This window comes from Bos javanicus, chromosome 25, assembly GCF_032452875.1.
Source record: "Bos javanicus breed banteng chromosome 25, ARS-OSU_banteng_1.0, whole genome shotgun sequence".
Lineage (NCBI taxonomy): Eukaryota > Metazoa > Chordata > Mammalia > Artiodactyla > Bovidae > Bos > Bos javanicus.
The window spans coordinates 15,725,667-15,750,095 of record NC_083892.1 but is presented as its reverse complement, the minus strand read 5'-3'; the positions used below and the strand labels follow the sequence as shown (position 1 = coordinate 15,750,095).

General features: G+C 48.4%; 1 protein-coding gene across 1 annotated transcript in view; it reads right to left on the bottom strand.

Moving 5' to 3' along the window:
• The window catches only part of XYLT1 (xylosyltransferase 1), a 352,172-nt gene that overhangs the window by 136,781 nt on the left and 190,962 nt on the right, over positions 1 to 24,429 (bottom strand). The window contains exon 3 of the mRNA XM_061401246.1: positions 22,188 to 22,698. Within this exon, the coding sequence (XP_061257230.1) occupies positions 22,188 to 22,698 (511 nt within the window). The remainder of the gene's footprint in view (positions 1 to 22,187; positions 22,699 to 24,429) is intronic.

The window sequence follows — 24,429 nt, the reverse complement described above, 5'->3', positions numbered from 1 at the left end:
CAAGGCTGAGCAACAGTCAGAGGGTGTGGGGTCTAAATGTCTCTGTTTTGAGCTTAAACAGCTATTAGGAAGCAAAGGAAATATCTGGGTTGTTTGCTAGAGTGACTGATTGAAACAGAGAATACAAGAAGGTTAGATGTGGTGGAGGGGGCAGGGTTGAGCAACTGATGTGAGTTTGAGACGCCAGCGGGACCTCTGTGTGGTGACGTCTACTCTGTTACTTTCCTGGGGTTGCCCAACCTGAGTACCATGGATGGGGCCCTTAAACAACAGACGGACTGTCTCAGTTTTGGAGGCTGGAAGTGGAGATCTGAGGGCTGTGAGGGAGATACTGTTTCATCCCTCTCTCCAGGCTTCTGATGGTTTATTGGCAACTCTGGCATTCCCTGGTGGTGCAGATGGTAAAGAATCTGCCTGGAATGCAGGAGACCTGGGTTCGATCCCTGGGTTGGGAAGGAGAGCACGGCAACCCACTCCAGTATTCTTGCCTGCAGAATCCCCATGGACAGAGAAGGCTGGAGGGCCACAGTCCATGGCGTCACAAAGAGTCAGACACGACTGAGCGACTAAGCCCTTGGTATTCCTTGGCTTCACCAAGGCATAACCAAAAGCTCCGCTTTTACATTTCACATCACTTCCAATTTGTGTCCATCTCTATGTCCAAATTCCTCCTCTTATAGGGACCCCAATCATATTAATATTAGATTAGGGGCCCACCCCAATGGCCTCATCCTAACTCAATCATCTGCAAAGATCCTATTTCCAAATAAGGTCACATGACAGGTACTAGGGGTTAGGACCTCAACATCTTTTTGGGGGAAACAATGCAACCATTAATATCTGCTTAGCAATTGAGTGTAGGATTCTGTAACTGAAAAGAGGCCTGATTTGGGACTCACCAAGATAGAATGCTCACTGTTCAATAAGTAAGCAAGTAAGATGTTCAGTAAGCAAGTAAGATAAAGAACAACCTTCAGGTGAATCTCATTCAGGGATTTAAAAAATTAAAGGTGTAAGCATGTTATAACTGCTTAGTAGTAAAGCTTTGGTACTTCTCAGACTTCAATGTCTAGAAGTAGAAATAATGGTAATCAATAAACAATATTATTATTATCATCATCACCATCATTGTTACTACTACTGCCATTTAAAAGGTCTCCAGAGTCAGATCTGTGTTTATCAGTATTTTTGCCCCATTCTCAGTTTGGAAAGAAGCTCAATGAAATATCAGAGAGATTATTCACTGTTTTTTTCCAAATGGAATTTTCTCCCCCGCAAGCTGGGGTGCCTCAGAGTAGCTCCTGCCCTCACCTTCCCTGCTGGGCACAGCACCATGTCTTGACTGAAGATGCTGGTGATGTTTAAGATTTAAGATCAGTGGCCTTTGTCCTGGCGGGCAGTGAATTCATTTGTCAGGACCTTTCTCATGGTTTCAGGAAGCACATGTGTAATTAACCAGAGCCTGCGATGGGTTTCAGACGAGCTGCAAGTGTGCCTGTGGCAAAAGGTCTCTTCCTTCCTGAGAGATGCAGCGGTGTAATTAGAATCCGGAGACGGTAATCATCAGCATTTCTCACCAGCATTCAAAAATGATGATCCCATTATTCATCTGGGCCCAGTTCTGCTCCTGGTGAGGCCACTGCGGTATCCACGCTCTCTGCTGGCAACATCCAGGGGCTCCTCTGTTACCACTGGGGTGAACACGGTATTTAGCCTGTTCTGGAAAGCTAGCTGGTAACCCAGGTACAGGCAGCCGTGGGCTGGTAAGTCTTGGACCTATTTCCAAGTCAGTATTAAAGCACTCCAGGTGAGAGGCCAGCTCCAAACCCCTCTGAAAGTCATTATTCATCCATTAGTCATTCAACAAACATCTGCTGAGCATCTGTTGTGTGTCAGGCACCCAATCTTCCTGCAGCATCTCTCCAGTGACTGTAGGTGTATCTGGGACACAGGATGGAAGTTTTTTTTTTTTTTTTTTAATAATGAACTGGAATCAAAGCATTTTTCCTTTGACTTTTCCATCCGTCCAGCCCCCAAAACCAACTGAAACCCTGCTGAAAAGTTGTAGTCATTGCGTGTTACATTTGTAATTTATTCCCATTAATCAGTTTTGAAGGTAACAGCAAGTCTGTAAAATGTTGAAATAGACACAGGACATAGCAAGAGGGAGCTTTTATCTCAGAACAGGGGCCAGCAAACCTTTTCTGTAAAGGAGAAACTGTGAAGAGTTTAGGCTCCGGGAGCCATTTAGTCTCTGATGCAACTACTTCGTTCTGTGCTTGAGTCTGGGAACCAGCTACAGACAATATGTGTATGAATGGGTGCGCTCAGGATTTTACAGAAGCAGGCTGCCAGCCCATGCCAGGACTGACTCCTGTCTTTAAGAAATCAGGTGTGTTTTTTCTGATGTCATTGGATCTCACTAAAGAAAAATTCCAAATCCCTTGTCATGGCCTACAAGACCCTGCCTGACCAGACCCCTGCTTTCTTCTTTATCTTCATGACCCACTGGACACCCTGTCCCTTACTACCCACCCCCCCCACCTGCCCCAGCCTATTCTCAATCCTGCCAAATGCTTGGCTGTTTTAAGATTTTGCACACCTGTTCTTATTTCAAAAGTTTCTCCTGAACTAGACTCCAGTTTAGTCCAGAAACCTGGAAAGTTTTCCCACTTCCATCAGCTTTTGCAAAATAGCCAAGGAGTTCATGTTACCTTATTTACTTTCACAACAGTGACGAGTATGCTATCATCAGCTTCCTTTTCCAGACACAGTGAATGTACATTCTCCATCTCAGCTGGTTTTCCCAACACCAGCCGGTCACTCTATGAACAACCCAGGTGCTCCTTTGACTCCTCTGCATCTTTTATCTCTATAGCCAACCAACGGACAAGTTCTAACAAATTTGCCTTCTGAATTGTTCTCAAATACAACCTCTCCTCTTTCTTAATGGGACTTATGGTCATTTCTCACCTGGACTATCCCCAAAGCATGCCTATTGGACTCTGCCAGCAGAGTTTGACTCCTCTAACCCACCCACCCACCTATTCATTCATCTATCTGTCCATTCATCCATTTAATCCACTCATCCTTTCAGCCATCCATTCACACACCCACTCATCTTTTGATCTATCAACATATCCATCCATCCACTCATCCATCCTTCCTGAGTACTTATTTTGTACCAGGTGGGGTAAGTAGTGAATAAAAATGTAGAACCAACCTTCCTGGATATTTGAGTCTAATTAAAACAAATCACCACAAAAATACATGTATGTGACAAACCAAAATAAGTGCTATAAAAGAGAAGGTTCCCTTGAGAAAGCATAACTTGATTTAAGCTCAGATCCAAGGCCTGATCATATCGGGAGAGACACGCGAACAGGGTCTGGACAGGGGGACCGGCATGTAGGAAAGGCTGAGGCTGAAGTCTGCTTTTTCTGGGAAATACAGGATTCTAATAGGCCATGGAATTAAGAGCTGGGGGGAAAGAGGGGTGAGAATGATGGGAGATGAAGCTGGAGAGAGAGATGCAGTGATCACATGGGGTTCCAAAGACCACCCTGAGGAGATCTGCCCTAGGTGCCATAGGCAGCCTTTGGCAGGTTTTTGGCAGATAAGCAACAACGTCCACCTTAAGAATACTCTGGATGCAAACTGGAGAGTCATTTGGCATGGGGCTGGGAGGGTGGGGGCGCAGCAGTGTAGACATAAAAAGATGAGTTCAGAAAGGATTGGCACAAGTCACACATTGGCGACTTCTCCAGAGAGGATGCAGAGGAAACAGAGAAACATGGACCACTGAGTAACATTCAAGAGGCAGAAATGAACACTCTCAGTGCTGAGTGATATGTGAAAATAAAAACTGACTTTGTAAATCTTGTCGGAAACAAGCCTGAGCCAGCCTCAGTACCTGAGCTCCTCAGAAGGGAATACTAATCCAAATGAGAGTGGTGGAAATAAGAAAGTTCTTACTGAGAGAGCACCTGCTCTGAATGTGCCATGTACCGTGTTCTGTGCTTTACACCCATCATCTCATTTAACGGAAGCTACAAGTTAGATACCTTCTTTAGTCCCATTTTACAGATGGGAAAAATGAGGCACAGAGATGTTTAAACAACCCACGCAAGGTTCTATAGCTAGCCCTGTCTCTCCAGGGTTCACTTCCAGAATCCCAAGTATCGAACCCCAAGTCCTTGTCCACCATTTCGGGGGTTCCGTTCTTGCAATTCTTACTCCTGCAAGGGTCTGGCCCAGCGTAATGTGAGCCAGGAAACCCCAGTGTAGACAACTCCCAGGAGAGGATGCTCATAGGATCCCAGCTGCATAAATGAAGTCTGGAGGCTGAGCTCCACTGATCTGCTGGAGTTTTTATTGCTCGGCAAATGTATTATTAATCAGCCACTGGGGTCCTCCCCACGGAACCTTTTAAATTATAGTTAAATTCCTTGATAGCGTTTCATGCACCTTTACAGTGCATTTCCTGTATTCACAGCAATAAACAAGGGGAGGAAGGAGGCCTGGATTACCAGGTTAATTGCCCCTTAAGGTCTAGGCTGAGAAAGCGATGGCAACAGCACCTCTAAATTCTCTGGGTCCCCGGCTGCAATGCTAATAAAGTCTTGAAAAAAAAAACACTGTCAAGCCAGCTTCTGGGGTGCAGACTGCAGGGCCTTCATGCCTGTCCTGGCTGCTGTGGCTTCACAGGGCCTCTATGTCATCTTCTCAGGGTCCTCCCTCGCAGGGGCTTTCAACAGAATTAGGGGGAGTGGAGGCTGCATCTAGGCTGGGACCTATGGGCCACCAGCGGGGGCTTACTGCTTCCTTGGGAGGCTCCTAAACAAGTTCCATGTCATGACGTGGGGGACTCTCTTGGGAGTATGGTTGGAAAGAGGCATGAAGAATCATGCCTCCTACAACTCTCTTCCCAACCCAACACAGCTGAGAGGGTAGAGGGGTCAGTTCATAATGAAGCAGGGGTCTGTAATCTGGCCTTCCTTGGGTCAGATCCAGCCTGTATTGATTTCCATACTGTTTGCATACTGAGTGGAGAAGTTAAGACAGAGACTTTTCTATGTCCTGCAAAGACCTTGTTTATGCCCTACATGGCTATCTGGCCTTTGATGGAAAGTTTGCCAATTCATGCTATAAAGCATAAGTCAGATCATGCCACTGTTCCTGTGAAAACTGATCAATGGCTCCTCACTACCCGAGGTGAAAGGCCTCGTCCAGAACTCAGCAGCCTTCTAACTGGGGCCCAGTCTAATATCCTGTCCTCTCTCTGTGACTTGGCTCTGTGTGTAGACAAATCACCCAGCCTCGCTTAGTCTCAGGATCCTTGTCTGTAAAGTGAAGAGGATGAAGCTTGCCTTGGTGAGTCCAAATGAGGCTGATGTGAGGCAATGTCTGAAGAAGAACTAACTTTATTTTTAATTGTGGCAGAATACACAGGGGCTTCCCGGGTGGCGCAGTGGTAAAGAACCCACCTGCCAATGCAAGAGATGCAAGAAACGTGGGTTCAATCCCTGGGTCAGGAAGGTCCTTGACAGGAGGAGATGGCAACCCGCTCCAGTATCCTTGCCTGGAAAATCCCATGGACAGAGGAGCCTGGTGGGCTACAGTCTATGGGGATGCAAAGAGTCGGACATGACCAAGCAACTGAGCATACACAGAACATAAAATTCACCATCTTAACCATTTGTATGTTTTGAGTTTAAGTACAGTTTGGTAGCATTACATGCATTCACACTGTTGCACAACCAATCTCTAGAACTCTCTGGATCTTAAAATGGAAGCTACCTATTAAGAAACAACTCTCCACTTTCCCCTCCCCCAGCCCCTGGCAACCAACCACCAGGCTATTTTCTATTTCTATGAATCTGACTACTCTAGGGACCTCATATAAGTGAAATTACACGGTATTTGCCTTTTTTATGCCTATCTGACTTCACTCAGCATAATGTCTGCCAGGTTGACCATGTTATAGCATGTGCCAGAACTTCCTTCTTTTTTAAGGCTGAATAACACTTCATTGTAGGGACAGACCACATTTTGTTTATCATTCATCTGTTGATGGACACTTGGGCTGTTTCCATCTTTAGGCTCTTGTAACTAAGGCATCTATGAACACGGGTGTTCAGATCTCTCATTGAGACCCTGCTTTCAGTTCTTTTGCGTACAGACCCAGAAGAGAAGAGCTGACTCTTATCAAGCAATTTCTAGCACACCCTCTGCATGAACACTCCACTAGATCACCTCACTCAGCCTCACAATAGCCTTGCAGGGTGAGACTCTTACTATCATGAGAGGGACCGCAGAATTCATTGCCCACACTGGAAAACTCTTGAGAGGAGGAAGAGGCACTAGTAACAATTATCCTGGGACAACAGGCACAAATCAAGACTGTGTGGGAGTAAATTAGAAAGTCAGTCATCATCCCCATTTTACAGGTGAAAGAATGAGGCACAGAGAGGTGACGGTCATGGTCACACAGCCAGTGAGTGGCATAGTCAGAATTCAAACCCAGGCTGAGCGACTAAAGCTCTCACTGTTAACCACAATTTCACATACACAGCACACAGCCTGGCAAAAGTCAGCCATCAATCCATGGTGTCTAATTGTTAGTGGTTCTTCAGACTGGGAAGGGAGGGGGGTCTTTGGGGGAAAGGAGCAGCAAGGGCTGAGAAGGAGAAAGAGGGTGGGATGCAACACATCCATGCCGAATATGAACTAGTCATCGGAGGAGATGAAGGCCCCCGGAGGGAGGCAGATGTTCCTGTCTCAGACACACCATCCCAACAGGACCACAGCCGGGCTCCTCAACCAAGGCACTATTGACATTTTGGAACAGAAATTTATTGTGGGGCTGTTCTGTGTACAGGAGGAGGTTTATTGGCACCCCTGGTAGCCACCTAGCAGCTGCAAGTAGCACCATGAGCCCCCCATCAGGTTGTGACACCAAAAATATTTCCAGATATAGCCAGATGTCCCTTGGGGGCCCAACTGCCCCATCCGGAACCAGGAACTGGGAGGAAGGGCAGAACTGGAGGGGACGAATCACTTGCTTCTCCAAGTGTGTAGCAGCTGCAGCGTCTATTAGAAATGTAATTTCTTAGGTCCATTCTAGATCTGGAACAGCATCTCTGGGGTGGGGGTGGTGGGTACAGGAGCCCATGTGTTAAGGAGCTCAATGTACAAACCACTATCTGTGGGGCATACAAGAGACTTGCTGGGATCTCAGAAGGTTGGGATGTAGGGTCTTTAGTAATCTGAAACCTGACTAGGGCTCCTGGGAAGAAAGCAGATCCCTTTAGGAGGATGAGGATGTTTTAGAAGTTTCCAACATCCTGTACATGACTAACACCAGATCGAATGGGCTGCCACAACTAGTATAGCATGTAGTCTGATGGCATATATTGAAATTGAAAACAGAGAAGCCTTTGGACCTGCCAATTCTATTTCTCAGATGTTCTGAGCAGTCAGTCCCCAAGAGAATTAAGCTCTGGTGTCTTAAGACTTTCATCATAAGCAGCTGCTGCTGCTGCTGCTAAGTTGCTTCAGTCGTGTCCGACTCTGTGCGACCCCATAGAGGGCAGCCCACCAGGCTCTGCCGTCCCTGGGATTCTCCAGGCAAGAACACTGGAGTGGGGTGCCATCGCCTTCTCCTAATAAGCAGCAAGTTAGCTTTACTCCCCTGTACCTAGAATGGTACAGATTATGTACTACCTTTGGCAGAGTTGAGAAAAGACCCACCCAGTAAAGCAAAAACCTGGCAACAACCTAAATGCCCATCAGTAGGGGAATGGTTAAACTGCAGTGAAGCCATACTCCAGAGTCATAGTCAGCCATGACAAAGAATTAAACAGACAATAAAAGAGATTGCGTAAATAAACATTATGCTGGGAAAAGATGGGGGCAAGAGGAGAAGGGGGTGACAGAGGATAAGATGGTTGGATGGTATCACTGACTCAATGGACCTGAGTTTGAGCAAACTCAGGGAGATAGTGGAGGACAGGGAAGTCTGGCGTGCTGCAGTTCGTGGGGTCACAAAGAGTCGGACATGACTTACCGACTGAACAACAACCATCTCCTAAGAGGGATTCAGGTCTCAGACCCAGATACGTGTTCAAATGAAAAAAGCAAAAAGCAAGTTCCAGAACCAGATATCAACTGCATATGATTTTTGAATTTTCCCATGTCCCAAACCAGGTTCTATATTCTTGTAGGCTCCAGATTCTTATCATTTATGAACCCTCCATTCCAAAACCAACATTTTTGCAAGTATTGATTTTAAAGATCTAAACAAAACTGAAAATGTATTTGCTGTGGTTCCCTGTCCCATGTTTATAAAGATTTTCCAAGTATTTGCTGTGTTTTCCAGGTTTTTGAAATAATGAGGATGCATATGGTCCCACTTGAAAAAACATATTATAACAAGCTTGTTTTCTGTAGTATTTGAGCAAGCTTTAAAAATTAAAAAAAATATATACATATTTTCTGCTTCCCTTCTTGCTACCCTGTATTCTCTCCATCCTTTCACTCTGGCCGCTGGAAACACCACCAGGGCCGGGCTCCTGGCAGCCTCCCTGTTAACTCAGCCGGGGCTTCCTGGTCGAACCGTGCCACGCTCCGAGGTAAGCTATTTTTTTTTTTTTTTTCCGAAGTAAGCTATTAACTTGCACTTTGTGCCTCATCCTCCATTCTGATTTAGGGCAACATAAACCCTCCTCGAAATTCCGAGGAATAAATTAATTTACTAATTTCGCCATTAGGAGTTTATCAAAGCGAGCCCTATTTCAACTGTCCTTTAATCAATCACCATTTTCCATGTTTATCTCCTATTCAATTTTTACCACGGGGTTCTCTATACATCAATTTGCCTGATGCTCTTCCTACATATGTTTTAAATTACTTTATCATTGTATAAATTTCACAGCCATTAAAAGGCTCTAATACCGGAATGGCTGACATGGTGTTAAAAATTGGATTCAATTCCATGGGGTAATAAATTGTGACCTAAATCCAATCTCTCATGGGTGACTAAAGGATACAATGAAAAATTATTGCTTTGTCATTTTTACACTAACACAAATATACCATGGCAACTAGAAACCGGCAGAAAAAAATGGAAAGCCACTGCTGCTGGCTATTTTTCACTCACACAGCTTTGCAGGTGAGTCCTGAAGGTCTCAGGTGGGATGAGCTCCCCTGCAGCCCCAGGTGAGTTATCTGACTGCATGGCTCTCTTTGCAACAGACGGATAGAGCTCCAGGAGGAAGTTAAACTGCAGCTTCAAGGCAGCCACTGCTGCAGGCAGAGAAGCAGAGAGGAGAAGCAACATTTCGCCTCTGGCACCAAAGCCTCTGAGCTCAGAGCCTGGCTCTGCCACTGAGCAAATGTGTGATTTCCGGTAAGTTTCCTCCCTCTCTGTATGTCAGTTTCCTGGAATACAGAGTCGTTAGAAGAATAAATGATCTATTAAATCATACAGCTAAAACACTTAGGACATGGTCCCCAGCATTCAGCAATTCCCAGGTCAAGACATAGTCCCTGGCATTTAGCAATTCCCAGGTCGAGAGAGTCCCTGGCATGCAGCAATTCCCAGGTCAAAGTTAAGCATTATTATTTAAGCATGGGTTCGCACAGAGACCTCAGCGCCCTGCTCTTTTTAACTGCAGGGAAGGAGAGTAATGAACAGCTAGGTGTTAACATTGCCTCTGCGTTTCCCTTTTGTCTTTGGAGAAACTGGATTAGTCATTCAACACATTTCGAAGGTGGGTTTACTAAAGGCACCGCTGAGCAGAGAGGCTGAAAACTTGGGTTTTGAAGTCAGGCGGACAGAACTGAATCTAAAGCTGTAAAGTTCTCCCCACATGGAGTCACGCAAGGGTGACTCCAGGCAAGCTACTCGACCTCACCAAGCCTCAGTTTCCCCATGTGTAACATGGGTTAGTGAACACACTTTGCTTAGTAGGGTCTGGTGATACAACCTGGAACACAGACAGGTGAGACTTGGCCTCATGGCTATGTGGGGGCTGCAGATGACTCTGGCCCCTCCAGGATAATGTGATGTGTGTTCCAGCGGGGAGCAGGTATGCTGATGTGGGGGGTACACAGTCTGGGTTCCTCATGAAGATGTAGGGAGAGAGTCCCAGAAGACTTCCAGAAGGAAGTGATGTTAAAATGAACTGCTAAGCTCTAACTGACAAATGAGAGGAGAAAAAGCAAGCTGGTTTTGTTGCTTTGTCAGGGGGCTCAAAGGTTAAAAAAAAATCTACCTCTTGATGCAGGAGATGCAGGTTCCATCCCTGGGTCAGGAAGATCCCTTGGAGAAGGAAATGGCAACCCACTCCAGTATTCTTGCCTGGAGAATCCCATGGACAGAGGAGCCTGGCGGGCTACACTCCATGGGGTCACCAAGAGTCAGACATGATTTAGTGACTGAGCACATGTTCGTTGGTTTGTGCAAAGAGGAAGGACAAGCTTGGACCGACTGTCGTCCACAGGCCACTACGAGGGCCATGCCTGGGCTCTTTTTCTGTATGAGGTCTCTGATTTCCCAGCCCTAAATGGCTAACACATCACCAGCTTCTCCCAAAGGAAGGAATGGCTCAGAGCAAAAGAAACTGTCCTGGTGGCTTGCCATTTTCTGCCTGGTCCTAGAGCAGGTTCTGGGTGAGACACATGGAAGCTGAGAAAAGCATCATAAACTGCCCGGCTGGAGAAGCAGGCCCACATGCCCCTGTGGAGGCTGGCTTCCAAACCATAATAATCTACTGCTGACTTTTAACAGGTGCTTGTAAATATTCACCAGCTGAGTAGAGGGAAAAAGTTAAATATTCTCAAACACAGTAATTCAGGCAGCAAGCTGAGGAGGCAGGAGGGGCATTAGACATTTCATAGGTAAGAAGTGAGGCTCAGAGAAAACAAGTGCCTTGTCTGAGGGTCTGGCAGCTTGCTCAGTGGCAGAGGGGACCTCTAGGCTTCCCAGGAGAACCTGGTTCAGACCTTCCCCTAAGCCTGCCTGAGCTCAGCGATAGCCAGACTGACTGCCCAGGGCCTAGTGCCTGCATGAGTCTGCTTCATCACTGGAGGCGTTGAGGGTTTCCCTCTGCTGCTTGAAGGTCCTGGGAAACAAAGATGCCGCAGGAGGTGAGGCCCCCAGGAGTGGGCAACTCGAGCCCAGGCTGGGGTGGGGGTTCAAAGGTATCAGGGCCCAAAGGTACACGGAGCATGGTTCACTGGAGGGGAGCTGTTCCCAGGTCCAGTGTGTCAGAACCTTGCCCATCTTTGAGGTTGATCTTCCCTTGACTCTCTGGAGACTTCAATTTGGTCCTACCAAACTGATGCTACCAGATGCCTACCAGATGCCTCTGCTCCATTCTTCTCACTCAAGACAAAGACATAGATCATCTAAATCCACTGGAATTAAAATCTGGCTGGGAAGATGATGGATTGACCCCCCTGCTGAGGTGATGAGGGATTGACCCCTCATACTCAGAGGTCCCCTAGTGGTCTTGTTAATTCTTCAACTTCCCTACACAGTCCTACCGCCCCAGGGCCTTTGCACATGATGTAGCCTTGTCTGAGAATATCACCCCCGCCACCTGCCCTTTTCCTGGTTAACTCCTCCCACTCTTCATCTCAGTCCCACTAAACCTCAACCGCGTGTCTCCGCAGAATTGGTGGTGCTGTGGCAATCTTGCACTTATGTTTGTGCTCCCTGGACTCCTGTGTCTCTCCTCTCATGTTTAACAGGCTGCAAACTCCACAAGGATGGGGATTCTGTCTGTTTTCCTCCCAAACAAAGCCCCCAAATCTGGGGCCCAGCATACAGGGCAGATGCTCACTGGATAACTTCTGAATGAGCAGATGCTAAAGGGAGCTGAGGACATTCTCAGTCCCCAGTTGGTGGCTGTGCCATTCACGGACTTCTAACCATTCCATTCACATCACTTCGTCCTGTGCACACAGGTCTCTGCAGAGCTCCTGGGAGGGGCAGGTTGAGCCATGGAAACTCGAAACAACTGTATTGTGTTCTTACCCAGTGAGGATAAGACTGCAGCCTGTGATGTGCCAAGCAGTGGCTATTCACAGACGAGTAAGACAGAGTCTCTGACATGTGGAGGGCGGGTCTGAGGCAGAGACAGGTAGACAGTAGGGGGCGCTTTCTAAGAGCAAATGCTGTTGGCTCTGCAGACATCAGATCTACCTGCTCACTTCTGCCTTTGTTAGCAGCCTGAAATATACCAGCCAACTCCCAACAGCTCTCCCAGCTTCCCCTACAGTCTACTGTCAACACACAGCCAGGGGATTGTGTTAAACATATCGGGTCAGCACCCCCACTCCCCAGTCCTGCTCAGATCCCTCTAGCAGTTCCCCCAAGTTGCTCAGATAAGGACAAAATTCCTACTGGCCTGCAAAGCCCCAGATTAGCTGGGGTCTCTGCCAAGCTGCTGTAAGTAGCAGTCCACAAACACAGGGTAATCAATGAGCTCCCAGTCCCCTAGACTCTAGGTGTCATTGTGAGCACATGAGAAGGGGGAAAAAGAAATCCATCTAACCATGATCCCCTTGTCTCAAATGCACTATGAAAGGCTTGGGAAATGTATGCCTGAAGTTTCTGAATGAGTGTGCCCGGATGAGGCCAGGAAGGGCATCAATCCCACTCTTTCAGGAGCTGCTGTTTTGATCTTCTTTCCTTGCCTAAACCTTTCAGCTTTGCCTTTCAGGCATGGCAGTTAGGGAACAAACACACCCTAAAGACAAGTTTCAGAGTGAAGGACAGAGCCACACAGCTGGAAGACCATTCCTGGAGGAGGAAGGGGAGGTGCAGGGGCGCATTTATGATATTTCCCATAACTGCATATTTAGCTTTCTCAAAAGCCTCATGGCTGGCAGCTGAATTTCACTATTCCAAGACGGGAAGTGGGGAAAACACCACGGTGTTTCTCTGTCCATGGGATTTTCCAGGCAAGAATACCGGAGTGGGTTGTCATTCCCTTCTCCAGGGGATCTTCCTGAACCAGGGGTCGAACCTGGGTCTCCTGCACTGCAGGCAGAGTCTTTACCATCTGAGCCACCAGGGAAGCCCCATTTAGAAGGCGAAGGCAATCTGAATTGGTTTACAGGGAACCCCCTTCCAATGAGGGGCCTTGGAGGACTGTTTGCCTCATGACCTGGCACACAGCAGAGCTCAATAAACGTTTGCCCAAGGTTAGGCTTAAGTGGTCTTTGTGCCCCAAAGAAACCCCTGGAGCCCAGACCACCAACTGTGGTCAACCATCCAGTCCATCAGACAATTCCAACAGTATTTTCCTCTCTACCATATCCTCTCACAGGGGCTGCCGCAAGGACCTTCCCACGACTTCCCTGTTTCCACTCCTTCTTTAAAACTAAATCAGGTCCGCAGTGGGATTGGTGGATCATATGGTAGTTCTATTTTTAATTTTTTTCAGGAACCGCCAAGCTATTTTCCACAGCGCCTGCACCATTCTACGTTCCCACCAACAGTGAACAAAAATGAAAATTTGTTATCCTCACCAACACTTATTGTGCTTTTTTGATAACAGTCATTCTAACATGTATGAGGTGATATCTCATTGGGTATTTATCCAAAAGAATTAAAATCAGCATCTCAAAGAGATACGAGCATGCCCACGTTCACGGCAGCACTTTTTTTTGTTTTTAATGAAAGCCAAGATGTGGAAACAACATAAATGACCACTGACAAATAAAAAGATTAAAAAATTTGGTATACACTCACAATGGAATATTACTCAGCTTTAGAAAAGGACTCCTGCAATTTGTAACAGCATGGATGAGTCTGGAGGACATTATGCTGAGTGAAATAAGTCAGACACAGAAGGATAACTGCTGAATGATTCTTCTTATATGAGGAATATATAACAGTCAGACTTAGAAGCAAAGAGCAGAATGGTGACTGCCAGAAGTGGGGGAAGGGGAATGAGGTTCAGTGGGTACAAGGTTTCAGCTGAGTAAGACGGGTAAGTTCGAGCGATTACAGTATTGTGCCTATAAGTGAAAAGATACTACTCGGCACTTAAAATCGGTTCAGAGAGCAGATCTGATGTCAAGTGTTCTTATCAAAATAAAATAAGACGAAAAATTTAAAAGCAGCATAAAGTTTTTAAAATATCAAAATCAGATCACGTTTAAACTGTTCAGTTCCTCCAGCTCACATTTCATTGATACCAATTCACCTGGCCGCAGCCTGGCCATACCGCTTCCTCCTCCGACTTCCCACACTGCTCCCTTAACTTCAGCCATACTCACCTTGTGGATGCTTCCAGAACATGCCAGGCCATTTGCTAGGACGGTCTCCTCTTCCCAGTGACACTGACATCAAGGATCCTCGGAGAGGCCTTCTGTGGCCACCTAACCTACAGTGTCCACCCCACCCCCGTCTTCTCACCTGCCGTGCTGGTCTACGAGTTTTCATCACACAGGTGGGAGATCGTAGGTCTACTGGTTCACCAGTCACCTCTGGCCTCTCCTATTAGGGCAGAAGCTCCACAAAGGTGGGGCCATCGGGTTGCACGCCTCCCAGAACCACCTTCCAGCTCATGTCAGCAGACCCTGTGCCCCGAGCAGATGCCCTGCAGAGACAAGGCATCCTGTGCTTTTGTTCACTGTTCTGTCTCCGGATCCTAGAGCAAGGGTCAGCAAAGTGCAGCCTGCTGCTGCCTGTTTGGGTGTGGCCTGCAAGCTAAGAGCAGTTTTCACATTTTTAAATAATCGGAAAAAAGTCTCAAATGGACAACCTTTCATAACACATGAAAATTATGTGAAGTTCACATTCTGCTGACTGTAAATAAAGCTTTATTGGAACACAAACACAGCCACGCTGGTCGTTTATTTATGTACTTCTTGCGGCTGCTTTCTTGTCAGTGGAGTAGTTGCGACAGAGACCACGCAGGCTGCAAGGCCCATACTTACTATCTAGCCTTTCACAGAACACATTTGGGGAGCACTGGGCTGGGACGTCACCTGGCACTTACCAGGTGTCCAGTGAATGGGGTTCGATGATTTTTTTCTAGACTCATCATGGTCAGAGTCCCACCCTTTCCTTAAAAGCCCAAGGAAGACCTTTGGGATTTTCTTTCAACCACAATGAACTGTGACTGGAACCCTCCTTGTTACTGGGTTTGCACCCTCCTCAGCAGAAGATGAAAATGGGTCCTCTATAAGCCTTGCCTTTTGGCAAGTTGGCCTCATCCAGTTGGCCGGGCTGCAGGAGGGTTATCTGACTTCATCATGCCACTGCTGTCCATGAGCTGTCTGTGGCTGTTCCCTCCTTGTCTCATCTGAGCAATGCAGCCAAGATCCTTAGGAGAAAGCAATGGCAACCCACTCCAGTACTCTTGCCTGGAAAACCCCATGGATGGAGGAGACTGGTGGGCTGCAGTCCATGGGGTCGCTGAGAGTTGGACACAACTGAGTGACTGAGCGATTTCACTTTTCACTTTCATGCATTGGAGAAGGAAATGGCAACCCACTCCGGTGTTCTTGCCTGGAGAATCCCAGGGATGGGGAAGCCTGGTGGGCTGCCATCTCTGGGGTCGCACAGAGTCGGACACGACTGAAGCGACGCAGCAGCAGCAGCAGCAGCACTATCCCTGCCTGACTGATGGGGGCACTGAGGCAGGAGTCCCACCCAAGTCCCTGGTGCAGTGGAGCTGACATCCATGTCTGCCTTTTCCTCCCTGCCAGGCTGCCAGCCATCCTTCCACACTATTCACACTGTGTAGTCGCCCCACTGCCCTCAGGGTGTGGAGATGTCCAGGAGCCAGCCCTACTGCAGCTGGCGGTGCCATCTGCCAGTCTCTTTCTGTCACAGACAACAGCCTCCCCACACCCCCACCCCTGGCCACCTCTGGCCAGAAGCACATTTGTCAGGAATCTTTGGTGTCCTGCAAAGCCTGATGGGTAGGTGGGTTGCTGCATCCAGGGACAGTTGCCTTGTCATCAGAAACCTCCTTCCTGTCCATCCTCACCCCAATACTGGAGCTGCTGCCCCAGCCACGTACACATGCTTGTAACTTTGCAGCTGGTCGGCTGACTCAAAAGAGAGAGTCCTCACTCATCACTCATCAGAGAACCATCAGCCACTTGGGTCCAGAGTCCCCGTAAAGCCCAAGCCGCTCCCAGTGACTGCTTTCCCTGGAACTTCTGTTTTTATTTCTCATTCTTCACCTGGACACTGGCTTTACCTGGTAGAGCAAAGGGTGAGGAGGTGCCAGAGGAACTGGGGTAACGGGTGGGGCCTCTCTTGAAATGTTTTCTTTTTTTCTCTTTGAGGCATTTTAACTCAAGGTAGAAGGAGGCTGGTGGCCCATGAGAGCTATTGGAGACAGCATCTCAACATTTGAAAGTGAAAAGTGAATGTCATTCAGTCGTGTCTGACTCTGTGACCCTGTAGACTATACAGTCCATAGAATTCTCCAGGCCAGAGTACTGGAGTGGGTAGCCTTTCCCTTCTCTAGGGGATATTCCCAACCCAGGGATCAAACCCAGGTCTCCTGAATTGCAGGCAGCTTCTTTATCAGCTGAGCCACCAGGGAAGCCCAAGAATACTGGAGTGGGTAGCCTATCCCTCCTCAGGGGAACTTCCCAACCCAGGAATTGAACTGGGGCCTCCTGCTTTGCAGGCAGATTTTTTTTTACCAGCTGAGCTATGAAATTAAAAGATGCTTATTCCTTGGAAGAAAAGTTATGACCAACCTAGACAGCATATTCAAAAGCAGAGACATTACTTTGCCAACAAAGGTCCGTCTAGTTAAGGCTATGGTTTTTCTGGTGGTCATGTATGGATGTGAGAGTTGGACTATAAAGAAAGCTGAGCACTGAAGATTTGATGCTTTTGAACTGTGGTGTTGAGAAGACTCTTGAGAGTCCCTTGGACTGTAAGGAGATCCAACCAGTCCATACTAAAGGAGATCAGTCCTGGGTGTTCATTGCAAGGACTGATGCTAAAGCTGAAACTCCAATACTTTGGCTACCTGCTGCAAAGAGCTGACTCATTTGAAAAGACCCTGATGCTGGGAAAGATTGAGGGCAGGAGGTGAAGGGGATGACAAGAGGATGAGCTGGTTGGATGACATCACCGACTCGATGGACATGGGTTTGGTGGACTCCAGGAGTTGGTGATGGACAGAGAGGCCTGGCGTGCTGTGGTTCATGGGGTCGCAAAGAGTAGGACACGACTGAGCGACTGAACTGAGCTACCAGGTAAGCCGACATTTAATTGTTCCGAATATAATGAGGCATTGCCTGCCTAAAATACCTCTTTCAGGTCAAATGGTCTTCACTGGGAAAGGCATGTCTGCCCCTCACCAGGGTTGGTATGTCCCTTGTAGCCAGGGTTCTCCAGGGAAGGTGTGGTCCAGGAAGGCTTCCCTGAGAAGGTGGCATTTAGGCTGAGATCTGGAGAGGGAAGAGGTGAGAGCCACACCAGATGGGGGGTAGTGGGCAGTAGAGGCAACAATGGAGGTGGCGTGGATGAGCATGAGAGAATAACCGAAGCACATGGGGCCTTGTCTGAAGATCAGAACGAGAGAACTGCAGCTGGGCAAGCGGCAGTCACCACGGAGCAGGCCGTCCACTCTTCAATACCCTCTTCACTTATTCCACCACCACTGCCTCGCTGCAGCTGACAGTCAAACCCATTCTCTGTACCTATGCACCAGGCATTTCACACGCATGATCCCATTTCAGCCAACAACCCTATGAGGACACGGCACAACGATCTGTGTCCATTTTACAGATGAGAAAGCTGAGGCACAGGAAGTCAGAGTCACACAGCTAGTAAGGACAGAACCAGGATGCAAAACCCAATGTCTGCAGATCTTTGGATGGAAAACCGTTTTTCCAGTCCACGCCACCCTGGGCCCTCCATACAACATGGTTCAATTTCCATGAAACTTGAGGAAATCCTCCTGGGAGTGCCTGGAGGCCCTGGAGATTCTGGAGCCCAAGGAAGGAATCGGAGGCCTAGGCAACTGCAGGGGTGAGATGAGGGCAGTGGGGTCAGGGCCACTGGGACCAGGAATATGGGAGGGGTAGGGACTGCTGACATGGAGCACGGGGCCTCTGGGAGCAATAAGGGGCCGCTGCGGGATTAGAAATAAGTCTCTCTGAGGCCAGGCTTGGGGTCTGATGGGACACAGCGCATCTCACTCCTCATGGCTCTGAGTGGATGGTCTACAGATTGGTCATTTCCTCATGAAAACGTGTCAGCATCCCAGCTGCTTCCTCCAGGAGGCAGAGAGTGGAGCTGTTGGGTCACAAAGGCAAGGAAGGTGTCCGCACAGAGCACAGCACTCTGGGGTTCTAGACGCTTCTTTTCCCCTGAACGCTGCTGGGGTGCGGGGACTGGAGGCATGGGGGTGGTAGCAACGGCAGCCCTTAACACCAGCTGACATTTAATACCTATTCCCTGTCTCGGAATTTTTCAGACTTCCAGCCACGAGGAATTGTTTCCTTAATTATATTCAACTTCCGGCATCCTGTTGGATGGTGCTGAGCTTGGCAAGTTGACAAACAGTGCCCACGTCTGTGTGTGGACGTGTATGTCTGCGTATGTTTACACACATGCTGACTTCCCTCTCCTCCGCACTGGCTTCCTCACTGAACAGGGCAGAAAAGGACCACGGAGCCAGAGCTCAAATCCCTCCTGAGCGGAGGGAAATCCGGGTGCCATGGTTTCCAAAAAGGGAACACCATCTCCGTATGGGGTGTAATTACATCTTAGCTTTCTGCAGAAGAATAGTTTATGGCTTAAATGCTATTAATTGTAAGTCGTTTTGTTCCACGGGAAGTTGTTCATTGATAACTACCCAATTAGGGTTATTTTGCAATTAGTCTATTCACAGTAAATTTATTGCAAAAGGGGGAGGCTGCGGTGCAGTGAATGAAGTCCCTGTTGGGGCTGGGTGTGCCAAGGCCCTTACACGCCAATCTTATCAACCAGCTCCCAGGCCCCCAAAGGGTGTGACACCTTGGCCGATGCAGCTGAGACCACGGGGGATGCCCTGTGCTGCACAGCCTCACTGGGGGTGTCTCAGAGGGACCCCGATAGGTGTGGGGACCCCTTCCTCCACTGGCCACAACAGCCCTCTTGCTCCCTACAAACGTGCTGGGAGGAGGTCCTTCTCCTCCAACTACAGACGGCGGAGAGACACAGCCAGCAGGTTCAGACATCCCCGAGGTCTGAGAATGTAGACTACGGTCAAACTGCCTGCCTCCTGAGGAGGGGAAGGATCTGGGGTGCTTGTGGGCTCTGGCGCCTGGGAACTAACACCAGCCCCACCGCCTGTTAGTTGTGCCCCTCTGCCCACGGACTAAACCTCTTTGAGCCTCCATTTCCTCACCCATCAAATGGGTTGATAAAGAGACTGACCTCACAGGGCTGGTATGAGGATTCAATGGGGCGGAAGGCAAGTGTTGGAGGTACTACCACACGGACTTGGTACCTAGCAGGGATCAGCAAACCATGGCCCCATGGGCCACATCTTACCCACCACCTGCTTTTGTAAATCGAGTTTTTTCGGAATAACCAAGTGCACTTGTGTATGTATTGTCCCAGCTGCTTTTGTGATACAACAACAGAGTTGAGATGTTGTGATGGAGACTGCAAGGCTCACGAAGCTTCAAATATTTACTCTCTGGCCCTTTATAGAAAAAGTGTGACAACCCTTGGTACCCAGCGAGTGCCCCCTGCTATTCCCAAGGAAAGACAGGCAGCTCAGGCCTCTGCCAGGCCACGTGCTAGGTAAGGAAAAGATTTTGGAAACATCTCTGCTTATTAATTTAAACATCTGTACCACTATCTGCCAAGTCAACAACATAATGGGAACCCTGGGACTGCTTAGACAAGAGTCCCTGTGCAAGGGAGACATGAACCTTTTCTTTTTAAACCTTTCTATTGGAGAGTATAGTGGAGATACACATTTCCATCTGAACACTTTAAAATACAGATGAATTTGAGGTAAGGGTTGAAGCTGTCCCCACTGCACCCCGCCCAGAGGGGGTCCCATAAAGGGTTTGCCATGGACCCTTCCAGGCCTCTCTACCCACTCACCCACATGGCCACCCCTGACCTGATCCATACCCTCCATCCTGTGACCAGGGGTCAACAGAGAAGCACGTGTGAGGGATGAGGAGCTGAATTTCAGCTCAATTTCAGCCTCTGTTTGGGTGACCTTGACTGTAAGCCTCCTCCTCTCTGGGCCTTGTTTCTTATCTGTCCAGTGGAGAGATGGAATCAGGATTTCTCTAGAGGTGACCCAGTCCCCTTTTCCCTGGGAGCCGTTCTCACCTCGCACCTCCTGCATCAAGAGGGATACGGGATTGATGAGACATTGGGCATCTACTTGCCTGGCCTCCAAATTCTCTGACGCTTGGGGAACTGAGAGCCCTCTTCTCCCACCCTGCCACCCAGCCCAGCTCTGCAGTCGGCTTTCTTGAGGCTCTGATCTTCTGTCTGGACACCAAGATAGACCTAGCACCTCGTGGGCCAGCTTCTCTTCCACTCATGGACCCCTGCCCCACCCAGGTCTCCCCATGTATCCTCCACACAATGAGCATTCGTTGGTATTTGAATTTAGAAGCAACAAGGAGGTATTAATATTTGGAAACCTTGGTTGCTTAGTGAGGGACAGCGGAGTACCCCTGGCATTGACTGTGGCCAATGAGAACAAGGGATGACCAAGAGCAAATAGTAAGTGGACCCCCAGGGAGGGCTGAGTGGGAAGACCCTTCGAGTACTTAATACAGGGTGCTCCCTGAACAGATAAGGAAGCTGGAACCAGAGAGCCAAAGGCACTTTCCCTGTGAGTTCCTGGGGAAACTTGAACTAGAACACACATCACTCCATTTCCAATGCATTGCTCTCTGTTTGCTCCCAGTGATATCGGCGCTCTCTTCTTTTTAGAGAAGCCTTTTGGACGCCGTCTGCATGGAAAAGCCATGGGGCGGACTAATTCACAAACTATTTGGGATGTAAGGTCTTCTATAAGAAAAAGAATATCTGCTGACCTGCAGTGAGCTTGTGTGTGTGGCCACGGGAGGTGGGACGGACATGTGGATGTGGGTGAAAGAGCACTGACCCCCACGTGTTACCTGTAGCTGGATGGTGGGAACATGAAGGGTCTCCCTTGTCCAAGGTGGGTTTGAAATTTTCTGCCATAATGTGTATTTATTTATTTATTTATTTTTGATCTTGAGAAAATACAACCTCACCCAGGACGGTGGATCTCTGTCTCAGGATGTCTCCACCTGTAGGCTTGTGAGGCCTCCTACAAGCCGTAAGACCTGGGGAAGTTATTTTATGTCACTCAAATGAAAAATGATATGCTCCTGATAACAGTGCCAACCTCACTGGGCCACAGATGAGACGAGCTGATTGAATGCAAATTGCCTGTGCTGTGCCCAGGACACAGCGAGCGCTCAGTACCTGTTATTACTCCCCTTCTGCAGGCACCGGAAAAGGTGAAATGAACCAGCAAGGAACACGTGTCAGTGGTGAGAGGCGAGATGCAGAGATACACACACTGTAATACTTCACCTATGCAGAGCCATCCCCCCAGTCCCATTTCTGAGGACCCTCACCTGCACTTATGAATGTCACTCTTACAGCTCTGACCTCGTACCGCATGGCAGCAAGAGGTCTGATTTATCATCAGCATGGAGAAGGGGGCCCAGTGTGGGGCAGGAGGGAGGCTGGTGGGGAGTGGGGGGCAGAAGAGGGAAGGAAATAAGGAAGGAAGAAATTGTAGATGGAGGAAAATGAGAAAGATGTTTTTTCAGAGCCCCCAATGTCAATGCAACCAATAGATCCTTTCAGATCCTATTCAATTACAGTAATATTCATGTCAATTTTAATCCCCATATTCTGCTGAGAGAGAAAACAATCCGTATCAATACCATCGCCACCTACACCTTCCACATTAGCCCTGACTGCACTGCATTTTATCCTTTGTCCCAAAGGCACCTGGTTAACGCTGCAACAAAAGGTAATTTGATGTGGGGAAACTTCCCACCCAAGATTTTGGAATTCACAGGAAAGTCCAAAACAAATGACCTCGTGTCTTGATTTGGGGTTTGAAAAATAGGGCAGTCGCTCGGAGAAGGTCTGCAGACGTGAGCAGAGCGGGGCTGGGGCTTACCTTCGAGGGGGCAGAGCCGAGTCACCTTCTCGGGCATCAGCAGCCCCAGCTTGTGGCGGCAGTAGGTCTCCCCGATCTCCTGGCGGCAGTGCTTGGACTTGGAGCGGGACAGTGCGGAGATGGCCTCCTTGCCCGAGATATCACACCTGAGGGGCTGGTCAGGCTTGGCCTCGGGGGAGTTGCCCCCGCTCTTGCGAGCGTGGGGCGGTCGGGGGGCGTCCTTGCCGCGGCTGCCGTTCACCGCGACCCTCTCGCCGGGAGGCAGCACCTCGTTGGGACCTTTTCCCAGGGACGGACGCCCCCTCCCTTTCTCCTCCTGCTCCCGCTTCCTCTTCAGAAGCTCCTTCTGTCCTCTAGGGGGCTTCTTCGTCAGCTCGGGCTGGTGCTTCTGCTTTTGAGTTCTGGGTGCAAAGTTGCTGTTGTCCACGTTTTCAAAATCCTTGGGCACTGAGTTCTCATTGTTGCTGTCTGTCCGCACTTTCTCTTTCGGCCGGTGAGAGAAGTAGCCGTCCTAAAGAAGACAGGGACAAAACACAGAAGAGAATCTTGACTGAGCCATCAAGCTAAGCAGGTGGGCTCTGGAGGATGGGGCAGGTAGGTTTGGAGGTTTGAGCCCTGGTGTCACACGCCCTGCCTTTGCTATGAGCTTCACCTTAGACTTCATGTTAGATCTTTCTCTTTGAACTCAGTTTCTCAACCTGGAAATACAAGACATTTCAACTAGAAAATAAAACTTTTGCAACCTCTAACATGCTTGGACTATGATCCTCAATGCTTGTTATTAACCACACTCCCTTTTCATGTAAGTCTCCTTGAGTGTTTCTGCTACTGGAATTGAGACAGTTTGTTTTGAGTTTCCTGTTTAAATTCCAGCAGAGAGCGCTGTGATGGTTAATGGTTAGCAAAGCCATAATAAAGCTATAAGGGGAGAAAATATTGGTAGGATAGTATTTACTTTCCATTGCCTTTAAGACATGCTCCTAGATCTATGCCCATAAGAGGAATGAGACCATGCCACAGTTAATTCTGGAGGGGAGACATCACCAGCTATCTCGGCAGGAATGTGTCCTTTACAGGACAATCCTTACAATGAATCCAAGACTTGGTGACAGTTTTGTGTTTGAGCTTTGACTCTTGATGCTTGTATCTGGAGCAGAACTGATTAAGTCATCCAGGATGGGTTGGGTCAAGAGAAAAGGCAAGAGTCATTTTTGAGACAATGAGTCTTTCCAGGAAGAGGGGCACCTGGAACTCAGCTTCTCCACGGTATGTGGGCCCTGGCCATTTTGAGCTTGGATCAAATGCACTGGTCAACTAATGTCCTTCATCACTTCCAAAACACAGTGCTTCTGTTTAGAGCCCATTACGAAGGCCTTAACCTCAAAGAGAATCCATGGGCCAAAGCCAGTCAGTCAGAGGGGACACAGAGGCCATGGAGAATTGAGGCTAATTGACTCTTTAAATCCATTGCTATAGTAACGCACTGGCAATGAGTAGCAATCCTGAGGGCAGGCATCCTCATTCATTTTCCTAAATGGGACCATTGAAGGTTCTCAAGGAGGGCGCTGGAGGAACAGAGCTGTGGAAGCGGTGCTGGTGCCCAGGAGCGGCTGCCGTTCAGCTGACACTAAGTGCATCTCCTCCTTTAGCAGTCCTGCAAGCTATTGCCTGCCCTGAGCCAAATCCTCCATGCCATTTGTTTTTGTAAATAAAGTTTTATTGAAACACAGCTGTGCCTATTCATTTATGGATTGTCTATGGTCACTTTCCTGCTACAACAGCAGAGGTGAGTGGTTGCCATAGAGACTATCTGGCCTGCAAAGCTTAAAATACTTCTCTCTGGCCCTTTAAAAAACACTATGCAGACCCCAGTTCTCCAGGATTGTGAGTTTAGAAGGTTCCCCTTCTTTGGGCTTGGTTTGCTTGCCCTTGTCTCCAATGTCCCCGTTTGGTCCAGCAATGTGTCTACTCACTTCTTACCTTTGTTTCATCTCCCCTAGCATCAAGTACCAATTTCAGAGTCCATAGGAATGAAAGCAACACTAAGATACCTCGTGGCCATTCTGTAAGTTGATTTTACTTTTATTCTCATTTTGCAGGTACTGGCATCAGTGACTCATCAAGGTGACCCAGGTGGTTGGTCGTGAAGCTGGGATTCAAACCAGATAGGTCGATGACTTCTGCCCTGGGCCATCAGATCCACCAGCCACTTCCAGGGAGCTGCAGAGCCCTTCTGATCCCC